Genomic DNA, 11,357 nt, shown 5'->3' with positions numbered 1-11,357 from the left:
GAATGTCTATATGCTTGCTTCTCCCATGAAACACCGGATTTTTAGCCAAGTCGATCGCGGACTTATTATCGATGAACAAAGTGACTGGACCAATATCGTACTCGGTAATTTGAGCTAATAATTTCCTCAACCAAATAGCTTGGCAAGCTGCTGCTGTGGCTGCCATGAACTCAGCTTCGCATGAAGAAAGTGCGACACTTTTTTGCTTCTGAGATGCCCAGGTTATCAAACTCTTGTTGAGATAGAACACCATGCCTCCGGTACTCTTTCTGTCCTCTATGTTGCCAGCTAGGTCACTGTCGGAATATCCAATCAACACTTCATTATCACTGTTCTGTGAGTATACCAGTCCGAAATCTATAGTTCCCTTCACGTACCGAAGTATACGTTTCACAGCTCCCTGATGCAATTGTGTGGGTCTTTCCATGAATCTACTTAAGATCCCTACAGAATATGCCAAGTCCGGTCTGGTGTGTAACAAATATCTCAATCCTCCTATCAAACTCTTAAATTCCGTAGGGTCTACTGCTATGCCTTCTTCATCTTTGTTAATGACTTCGTTGGGGTGCATCGGAATTTTAACTGAGTTACATTGCAACATACCAGCTTTATTGAGAATTTTCTTTGCGTACCCTGATTGCTTTAGCTGGATATAACCGTTTCTTTGCACGACTTCGATGCCTAGATAGTACGTCAACTCCCCCAAATCACTCATGTCAAACTTGTGTCCCATCTTCCTCTTAAACTCCTCGATTTCCTTTGTGCTTGAACCCGTCACCAAAATGTCATCAACATAGACACCAACTATAGGCACATCCTTTCCTGTTTTTTTTCGTGTACACAGCTTGCTCATAGGCACATCTGACAAAACCCATCTCTTCCAAACATTTATTCAGTTTGGAGTACCAGGCCCTTGGAGCTTGACGAAGACCGTATAGTGCTTTTATGAGTTTATAAACTAGGTGTTCTTTCCCATGCTTGACGAAACCTTCAGGCTGTCTTACACAGACTTCTTCCTTAATTTCTCCGTTCAAGAAAGCTGTTTTCACGTCCAGATGGTGCACCTTCCATTGTCCTTTTGCTGCAATTGCAAGTAACAATCGTATGGTCTCAATACGTGTGACTGGGGCGAACACTTCATCATAATCTACACCTTGCTTCTGAACATAGCCCTTTGCTACAATCCTGGCCTTGTACTTCACAATATTCCCATTTGCATCTCGTTTGATTTTGTAGATCCACTTCAAATCAATAGGATTTCTGTCTCGAGGCAGTTCTGTTAAAACCCAAGTTCCATTTCTTTCTACTGCATCCATTTCTATTTCCATTGCCTTTGCCCATTCACTTTCTTTCACTGCTTGTGCGTAGTTGGATGGTTCATCTACGCCCATGAGGTAAAGTTCTTCATCTTCCAACTCAAACGGATCAGTCTCGTTGTAGATATCGCCCAAGTTTCTGTATTTTCGAGGTGGCGTTGATGTTGAATTTTGACTGGCTGAAATTTGTGAGCTCTGTGTGTGTGCTTCACTTCCAGGAGAAACACTTGACGAACTGTGACTAGCAAAATTACCAGATTCAGTGTCAGAGTTTGAGTGTCTCGGCATAGGGTCTGGTGTTGATTCTCCGCTTAAACTCGATGCTCCATTTTCAGTTTCTTCATCTAAAATGCCTGTGAATACAGTGAAAGTACCTACTGGTGACTGTGTTTCTTCCGTTTTATCACCCCAATTCCAGGCCTTCCTTTCTTCAAACTCTACATCTCGGCTCACAGAAATTGTCTTGGTCACAGGGTCATATAATCTGAAAGCCTTTGTACCCGTTTCTTTCCCAAGGTAAACAACAGGTTTGCTCCTGCTGTCCAATTTCTTAAGGCTGACACCAGGCAGTTTCATGTATGCAATACAACCGAAAATACGGAGATGTTCTACATGTGGTTTCTTACCCGACCAAGCTTCGTATGGCGTAAGTCCAGTTAATGCACGTGTGGGAAGTCTGTTGATCAAGTAAGTAGAGTGACAGACGGCTTCTCCCCAAAAATAATTTGGCAGATTCATCTCCTTCAATAAACTTCGAGACATTTCAATTAGTGTTCTATTTCATCGCTCAACCACGCCATTTTGTTGAGGTGAGTAAGGTGCAGAGAAGTGTCTGATAATTCCAGCTTCCTCGCAATACTTAGAGAATTCTTTTGAAATAAATTCTCCGCCGTTATCTGTTCTGAATGTCATGATTTTCTTCTTATCAGGGCTGTTTTCAACCATCACACGAAACTTCTTGAAAGCATCAAATGCATCGCTTTTGTTTTTCAACAAATAAGTCCACATGACACGACTATAATCATCAATCAAAACAAGTATGTATTTATTACCTCCTGGAGTACATGGTGTGATCGGTCCGCACAAGTCACCATGAACTAGTTCAAGTGGTCTCTTTGCTGAGAAATTTGATTTTTGAGGAAAGGATTTTCTGACTTGCTTTGACATCAAGCAACCCGTACAAACCTCATGTTGTTGATCAATTTTTGGCATTCCACAAACCATGTTTGTCGAGGACATGAGCTTCATCGCCTTGAAATTTACATGGCCTAGACGAGAGTGCCACAACCAACCCACATTCTCATTTTTTGTCAGTAAGCACTTTGTCTCACCGCTGTAAATAATGATTTTATATAGCCTGTTCAGAGACCGTTTGACTTTCATGAGTAAGGCACCTTGTTCTTCATGCACCCAGAGATTTTCGCCCTTGATAGATATTCTATATCCATTTTCTGATAGTTGTCCAAGACTGATTATATTACTTCTAAGCGAGGGAATATAATATACCTCAGTCAATGTCCTGGTTTCTCCATTCTTGCACCTCAGCGTTATTGACCCCTTGCCTCTTATTTGTACCATCGAACCATCACCAAATTTCACTCGACCTGTTATCCCTGTGTCAAGTTTGTCAAATTTTGAGTATTGGCCAGTCATGTGGTTGCTTGCACCATTGTCCAAATACCATAAATTTGATTCCATTTGTCCGTCTTCTCCTTGACCCAACTTTGGTTTTACTCGTTCCTCGTTAATCAGTGTACCATTCCTTTTTTCAACCAAGAGTAAAGCCGGTTCGTCGTCAGGTATCTGAGTAAAATGAGCCTCCTCAGTATCTTCTTTTTCTCGCCTTGATTTCTTGCACTCCATGGCATAGTGACCATAAGCGTTACAGTTGAAACATCGCACTCTGGATTTGTCTCCTCGTCCACCTCCACCTCGGATGTATCCTCTTCCCCTGTTCCTCACATACGATGTCTCAGTGTTACCTTTGTTTGAACGTTTCATCCATTCCTCTTTTGTAAGTAATAACTTGCTTTCTTCCTTCTCTTTTTCGACCCATTCCTCCCTGGTGAGAAGTAACTTTCCTTCCTTTGACTCAGTTTTTCCCTTGATTCTTTCTTCATGAGCCTTTAGTGATCCCACAGTTTCTTCCACAGTCATTTTCTCGACATCTCCAAACTGTTCTATAGTGGAGGCGATTTGTAAAAATTTCGAAGGGGCTGCTCTCAAAATTTTCTTAACCACATAGCTTTCTGCAACTGTTTCTCCTAGTGAGCGTATGTTGGTGACCAATCCGTTTAATTTCATGGTGAAGTCGTCTATTGAGTCTGAATCCTGCATGGTCATAGATTCGAACTCTGCCTTGAGGGTTTGTATTTTTGCTTTCTTGGCTCTGTCAGCACCTTGACAGAGTGTTTTGATAGCCTCCCATGCTCCCTTTGACGTTTCCTTATCTGCAACTGAAAGGAGTACGTCCTCAGGGATAGCCTGATATATTGCCGCCAATGCAACTTTGTCCTTCTTCTCATCAATCTTGTCTGTAGGATTCTTTGGTGATACAACCTCCCAAACACCGTGGGCTTGCATGTACACCTTCATCTTCACAGCCCAAGCCGTATAATTTGCTCGAGTCAACATCGGGTAGTTTATCTGGATCCTTCCATCATTGTTCTTATCTGTCTCCATCTGAAATACCCTAGGCATATACTTGGGCATCAATTTCGTGACCAAGCTCTGATACCAGATTATTGGTACAAGAACTGCCTGTAATGTATTTGATATAGGAGAAGAACAAAAAACTCTGAACCACACTTTTATTATGAGGAAAACGATTACAATATAAAGGAAAAAGAGATATATGATATCCCATGAAAGCAGGAAAACAATAAACTGAATCCTAACAATAAGCCTAAATGAGTGAGATTTTTATTCTGTGAATACCCCTACAAATCCTCCAAACATATCCATTATTTGCCACGAACCAGGGATTGAGTCAACATGCCATGTCCATCAGCATCCATGTTTTAAGGAAGTCATGCCAAGTTTAGATTAACAAACCCAACAATAATGAGGTTAGTTGCGTTACTAGCAACATCATGTATCTATACACTAATCTATCTTAAACAAAAGCAAGCATTTGCTCAGCAACACCACGTTCATCAACCAACTGTCTTCATCCTACAAAAGAAGCAATGTTCACATTATAAATGTTTTCGTACACTCATGATTACTGCCATAAATATAATACACACATGTATCTACGTAACTCTGAATTCCCACCAGTATCAAAAACCTCCAACTTGGACTTAAAACTATATAAAAAAATTCACAACAGCAAAAGACTGATTTGAGGTTCCACGATGATTTAAACTCAGCTTAGAAACCTCCTTGAAAAACCAAATCAACTTGAATTTTCATCAAAAAACAATACCTACAAGTTATAGGCTATTTTCTGAATAAACCAAGAGCCAATGGCCTATTCTACCATAAGCTGATCCTATTATAAGTCTACAAAAATTACACTAACTTCACTTCCAAATATTTAAGCTAAAAATGAACTAGACTACACTCTGGAATTCTTAAAAAATGAACTTTGTTAAATATGTATTGTACTACGGTAAAATGATCAGTATATCAATCATTATAACAAGATAAACTACCCTTTTATTAATTCCAGAATTGATAAAAGGTAATACTTGTGTACAATTTTCCAACTTAATAGTTGAACCTCTCTCTTGCAGTATGTATGTACTAATACTTCATATACATCTCTCCGAATACTCGTGCATACGGGGCATCTGTAAAACAAAAAGAATTAGTCACCGCGTGGCTTAAAAATTTTAATATTTGAATATTAGAATAAAATTCAACTCCCATTATGTCTTGACTCTTCATATTTGGGATTTCCCCATCCAATAGTACATCAGTATAAACTTTTAACAAGGTTCTCTACCATACATTCAAATTAACTGAAGGAAACCAATATTAAGTTATGTTAGGCCTAAGAAATTGAAATTATAGAAGCTACCGCTACATGGTATAATCCGACTAAGTCTTTAATTTTGAAGCATTAGCTAAAAGCTCGAAAACCAAAAGGATAGTAACTATAGACTGTAGTCCCATTAATTTAAAATAATTTCACATACTCACAAATTATTTACCACCATTTTTATGTAGACACCCACTAGTTTTACATAGAATTAAAATCTTAGAAATTATATTAAGGTGTTTAATGCCAGTGCAACAAATGCAGTAGTTTTAAAAAATCAGAACTACAAGACCATTTATTTTATTTAAGTAACATTTAGTTTTAGCACTCCAAATTTATTAGCAGTCAAAATAATCAACTAATTTGACCTAAAATGGAATTTATAGTCTTTTATGGGGGCAATATTTTTAATTTTTAATCACTAAAATTTGTTCATTATTCCCTCCTATATCTTTTCATTCTCATTTGTTCAAAAAATTTCATCCCCATTCCATTCTCTTCAAATAAACACAGCCATAGTATTGTAACTTCAACGGTGCACTAATATACTGAATAAAGATAGTAGCATGCTAGATATATTATAATAACAAAAAAAGAAAGTATATACCTGAATTAGATACTGAGCAGCCTGAACTTGTGCTGAGTTCCCTTTAATTTCCACAGTGATCTCATCTTTTAGGCCCATGCTCTCTTGCACGGTGAGGATAGCAACGCTGAATATATGCAATCTTGGACCCTCCTACCCCAGTGATATTATCGCAATACATGAGCAGTATTTGCATTGTTTGTGCTACCTTATATTCAGAAGTTACAAAAAGATGGAACCGTCACAAACACTTCAAGGTAGTAGATAAATGATATGCCCGAATGTATTAACAGATAAGAAAATGAAAACTTTTTTAAATAATATTTTAAAAATTGCATCATTTCATGTGGTGTATGAGAAATTATTTCATGTGTAATTGCGGTGAGAATCAAAACCGATAATATTTTTCATTTTGAATTGTGGGATGATATATTGGATAATTTTAAAATATTTTAAAAATAATTTATCAAACTCTAATTCAAAATATTAGAATATCCAATTAGTTAAATTTAAATATTCAACACCCAATGTGAACGATATTTTAGAATATGATAACACTCATTCAAGATTTGAGATCTTTTTGAAAAGATTATTTTCATGTATATCTCTCTAACTAAATCTAGGAGAATTAAATATGTGATGACATTCATTGAGGATTTTCATTAATACTTAAAACAATTTTAGAAATTTGATTATAGTACATTAAACACACAATTTTGGAAAATACTCTCCAAAACGTGAGAACATTGATTAAGATTTTTAATAATATTTGGAAAGATTGTATCCAGAATTTTTAAAAAATATATGAGGATTAAAACTGTGCTCAAACAATCTTTTATACTCAAAAGTTATTTTCTTTAAAAGATGTTATAAAAATAGTAATAATTACATAAACTGGTCCTTTATGCAGCTTAAGGATTGGGAGTATAAGTGGATCCAGGTGGCAAAATGTGAAATGGGGCGAAAAGAGGGCGCATTGCCCTTGTTGTTTCTATTACAGACAAGCCACTATAAATGCATACAACAGCTTTCATTTTTTTCTACATCGGCAAGCCCCGAGCTCCAACCAGCAGCCTATTTATCAGCCTCTATAATTCGCTAATGGCAAACCTCAACAACAATTGGCTACCTCAAGAAAATGTGCATTTCAATTTCCTTTTCGATATACATTATATGTTTATGTTTGAGTTTTTTCGATTTTATAGGATTTTGGAATTATTTTAGGTTGATTTGTATGAGTAATTGGTTCTTTGTCGATCTATCCATCATTTATATGTCTGTTGAATTTATTGAATTCTAGAATTACTAATTATTGTTTTGTTTTTAACTTCAAAGATTATCGAGATATCAAGCGATGAAAGCGATAAGGAGGTTGAGAAATCGGCCAACATCCAACTTCATCCACTACTAAAGGTGAACCTGAACAACAATTCTCTACCCCAAAAAGGGTGCATTTCAATTTTCATTCAGATTTACATATGTGTGTATATGCTTTTGTTTTTTATTTTAAAGGAATTTAGATATTAATTTATTTTATGCTAATTTGTATGAGCAATATGTACTTTGTCTATCGATTTATCAATCTATCGATCTTATATGTATATGTATTTATTCTCAACTTTAGAGAATTCAATTTTTATTCTATGTTGAGGTGCATCGGTGATCCGTTAGTCTATCGATATATCTATCATATGGACCTTTTTTTTGTTTTTGATTTTGATGATTAAAGAGATATCAAGGACGGAAGTGATTAAATTGTTTCTTTTTTCTGAGGCAAGTAGTTCTGGATCCAAGATGAGTGGCCAATTTTCGAAGAAGCATACCCCAGGAAAGTTGTGTTCAAAGCAATGGAGGAACACTGGTAGATTTATTCTCATACATTTTGATTGAATTGAAATGTCCTTCTCATGCGTATAGGTGAAGATGATGAAGAACCCGTACTCAAGACTCCTCTCGCACACATGGTAAGTTATTTTGTACATCTCATTCACTCTCTTCTCACATGTATCATCTGTTGAAATTAATCTCAAAGTATTTATTATTGCATTGTTCTATTTAGTTATTTGAATTAGTATTTTGTTGATGGCATGTTTTTAGGAGAAAGAATAAGTCATGAGATGTTAGAGTTTATTTAGGAAACCACTTTGTATGTGGGCTAATTTTTAGCATGTTAGTTTTTCTGCACTTTCTATATATTGTTGTAACTCTCTGAGAAATAAATAAGTCGAAGCATTCCTTCAGCAAATACATTACTTGTTTACACAGTTATACTTATATATATATTGGTAGTAGCAAGAAGTGGTATCGGAGCTAGAAGGCTTTGACTGACGATCTCACCAGCGATGGAGGGGAACAAAACGAAAGGAGGTTCGTACGGTCTGAGTTATCCAACGTTTGCCAGAAACAACTATACGGCTTGGGCCCTTAAAATGAAGGTGGTGATGCAAGCACAGGGGGTATGGCGCGCTATTGAACCCATCGATCCCAAGGTGGCAGTAGAAGAGAAAGCTGACAACGTAGCGTTGGCAATGATATATCAGGGACTCCCTGAAGACGTGTTGCTAACGATCGCCAGCAAGAAAACAGCGAAAGATGGTTGGGACACGATATAAGTATTATGTCATGGTGCAGAAAAAACAAAAAGGGCACGGATACAAAATCTGAAGTCAGAGTTTGAAATGCTGCATATGAATGAGACTGAACAAATTGAGGATTTTCAGATGAGGATGATTGGGCTCGTAACCAATATACGAGCATTGGGTGAAATGATGGATGAGTCCTATGTCGTAAAGAAGCTGTTACGTGCCGTCCCAACCAGATTCCTGCAAATAACCTCCACACTTGAACAGTTTGGAGATTTGGAGAACATGTCTGTCGAGGAGGCTGTGGGGGCTCTCAAAGCACACGAAGAACGTGTAAAGGGTAAGATAGAAACTAAGGAGAACCAGCTAATGTTGAGCGAGGAAGAGTGGGCAAAACGTGATGGAGAAGAGAAGAAACTCCTACTGACACGCGAGGAGTGGCTGAAAAGGACTAATGAAAGAAACCCAAGACAAAGGGGTCGAGGCAGGTTTGACAAGAGTAATATTAAGTGTTTTAATTGTAACATATACGGTCATTTTGCTTCAGATTGTAAGAAACCCAGGAGAAACAGAGGAACGACCGATGCAGAGGCAAACATGGCCGTAATGGACGATGAACCTGCCCTCCTTCTGGCAAAGCATGACAAAACTGATCCACAACTGTTAGTAAATGCAGAAAAACCAGCATCACTACAACTGATCAGGGATGGGGAGCAAGTAAGTGAGTCCAATATTTGGTATCTCGACAACGGGGCAAGCAACCATATGACAGGATTCAGAGGTAAATTCACTGAGTTGGATGAAAATATTACTGGACAAGTTCGATTTGGTGATGGTTCTACTGTCGAGATCCGAGGCAAAGGTTCAGTTCGATTCATGTGCAAAAACGGAGAAGAAAAACAGTTCTCTGAGGTATACTACATTCCTAGTTTACGAAACAATATTATCTCATTGGGGCAGATGTCCGAAGAAGGCTACAAGGTGGAACTAAAAGGGGATTTTTTGAGAGTATATGACGCACAAGAATAACTATTGATGAAGGTAAAGCGATCCCCAAACCGTCTTTACAAAATTTTGATAGAAACTAACAAACAGGAATGCTTAATGAGCAAAACGAAGGAACTCTCAAAACTATGGCACGCCCGACTTGGCCACGTTAATTATCAAGCCATGGCTCTCATGTCAAAACAACAAATGGTGGAAGGAATGCCCAGAATAACCCAGCAACATGTAGTTTGTGATGGTTGCCTGATGGGAAAGCCAAATACAGTGCAAAGAAGGTGCTTGAATTAATTCACGGTGATTTATGCGGACCAATTCAGCCAACCACAACCTCAGGATACAGGTATTTCTTTCTCTTGGTCGATGACTATAGCAGGTACATGTGGGTATATTTTCTTAAAACCAAGAGTGAAGCTCTACAAACATTCAAAAATTTTCGAGCGTTGTTGAAGATGGACCTGAGAGAAGGATCAAAGTGCTCAGAATGGACAGAGGTGGCGAATTCAACTCTAATGAATTCAGGGAGTACTGTGAAGGGGCCAGAATTAAAAGAAACTTCACGACGCCTTACACCCCTCAACAAAATGGGGTAGTAGAGCGTCGCAACAGGACTATAGTGGAAATATCGAGGACCAGCTTGAAAGAGATGCAGTTGCCAGCAAAGTTGTGGGCTGAAGCTGTTCGAAATGCGGTCTATCTACTAAATAGATTACCCACAAGGGCGTTGACACAACAAACACCATATGAAGCCTGGTCAAACAAAAAGCCAGACATCAGTCATGTTCGTGTCTTTGGGTGTATGGCCCATATGAAAACTCCAAGCATTCACAACACAAAGCTCGATAATCGTAGCAAAAGGGTAGTAAATCTGGGTAGAGAGCCTGGCACAAAAGGATACAGGTTGTACGATCCCAATGAAAATTGAGTACATATAAGCCGGGATGTAGTGTTTGAAGAAGCAAAACAATGGCCGTGGAACGAGGAAAATGGAGACGAGAATACATCAGAATATTTCACAGTACCAGACATGGAGAACATCGAAGAAGAGGACAGAACTGATGATGCAAATTCAGATAACGGAGACAACTCACATGAGACCACACCAAGGTTGCAAGAGTCTGGGAACAACTATGATACTGACAGCGACGGATCTCAGGTAAGAACTTCAAGCTGTCAGAGCTCTATATCAAGAATTAATTCTGATAATTATGATGATAGTACGACACCCAAAAGATTTAAGCTAGTTAGTGAGGTCTATGCTGCTACTGAAAATATGGAAGATGATGAAGAACTCCTCCTCATGGGTGTGGACGAACCAGCCAACTATGCACAAGCAGTAAAAGATGTGAACTGGCAGAGGGCCATGAAGCTAGAGATGGACTCAATCGAGGTGAATAAAATGTGGAGATTGACGAGTTTGCCACCTGGAGAAAAAGTGATAGGCCTAAAGTGGATCTATAAACTCAAAAGGGATGCAAACGGAAGAATAGTGAAGCACAAAGCACGTCTCGTGGCCAAAGGATATGTACAAGAGCACGGCATTGATTTCGACGAAGTTTATGCACCTGTCACTCGACTGGAAACGGTGAGATTATTACTAGCTCTGGCAGCCAAAGAGAAGTGGGAGGTTCATCACCTCGACGTAAAGACAGCTTTTTTAAATGGGGACATCAAGGAAGACGTATATGTGGCCCAGCCTCAAGGTTTTGAGAAGAAGGGGCAAGAAAAATAGGTGTACAAGTTAATGAAAGCACTATATGGCCTCCGTCAAGCACCTCGTGCATGGTATGCTAAGCTAAACTCTTGTCTTTTAAGTCTTGGATTTACCTGTTGTCCCTACGAGCATGCAGTTTATACAAGGAGAAAGGGAGATGAAAGCCTAGTTA

General features: G+C 38.4%; 1 protein-coding gene across 1 annotated transcript; it reads left to right on the top strand.

Annotated features, from left to right (window-relative positions):
• The first annotated feature begins 8,574 nt into the window (after positions 1-8,574).
• On the top strand, positions 8,575-9,498 carry LOC141668820 (uncharacterized). Its single transcript, XM_074475840.1, has one exon. The coding sequence runs from the start codon at positions 8,575-8,577 to the stop codon at positions 9,496-9,498; it is 924 nt and encodes a 307-aa protein (XP_074331941.1).
• The last annotated feature ends 1,859 nt before the right edge of the window (positions 9,499-11,357 follow it).

Source organism: Apium graveolens, chromosome 6 (assembly GCF_009905375.1).
Source record: "Apium graveolens cultivar Ventura chromosome 6, ASM990537v1, whole genome shotgun sequence".
Classification (NCBI taxonomy): domain Eukaryota; kingdom Viridiplantae; phylum Streptophyta; class Magnoliopsida; order Apiales; family Apiaceae; genus Apium; species Apium graveolens.
Note: the sequence above shows the minus strand (reverse complement) of the source record. Positions and strands in the feature narration are given on the sequence as shown.

What these genes read in the sequence shown, in the direction of transcription:
- LOC141668820 (XM_074475840.1), top strand. Translation starts at nt 8,575, where the DNA reads ATGAATGAGACTGAACAAATTGAGGATTTTCAGATGAGGATGATTGGG.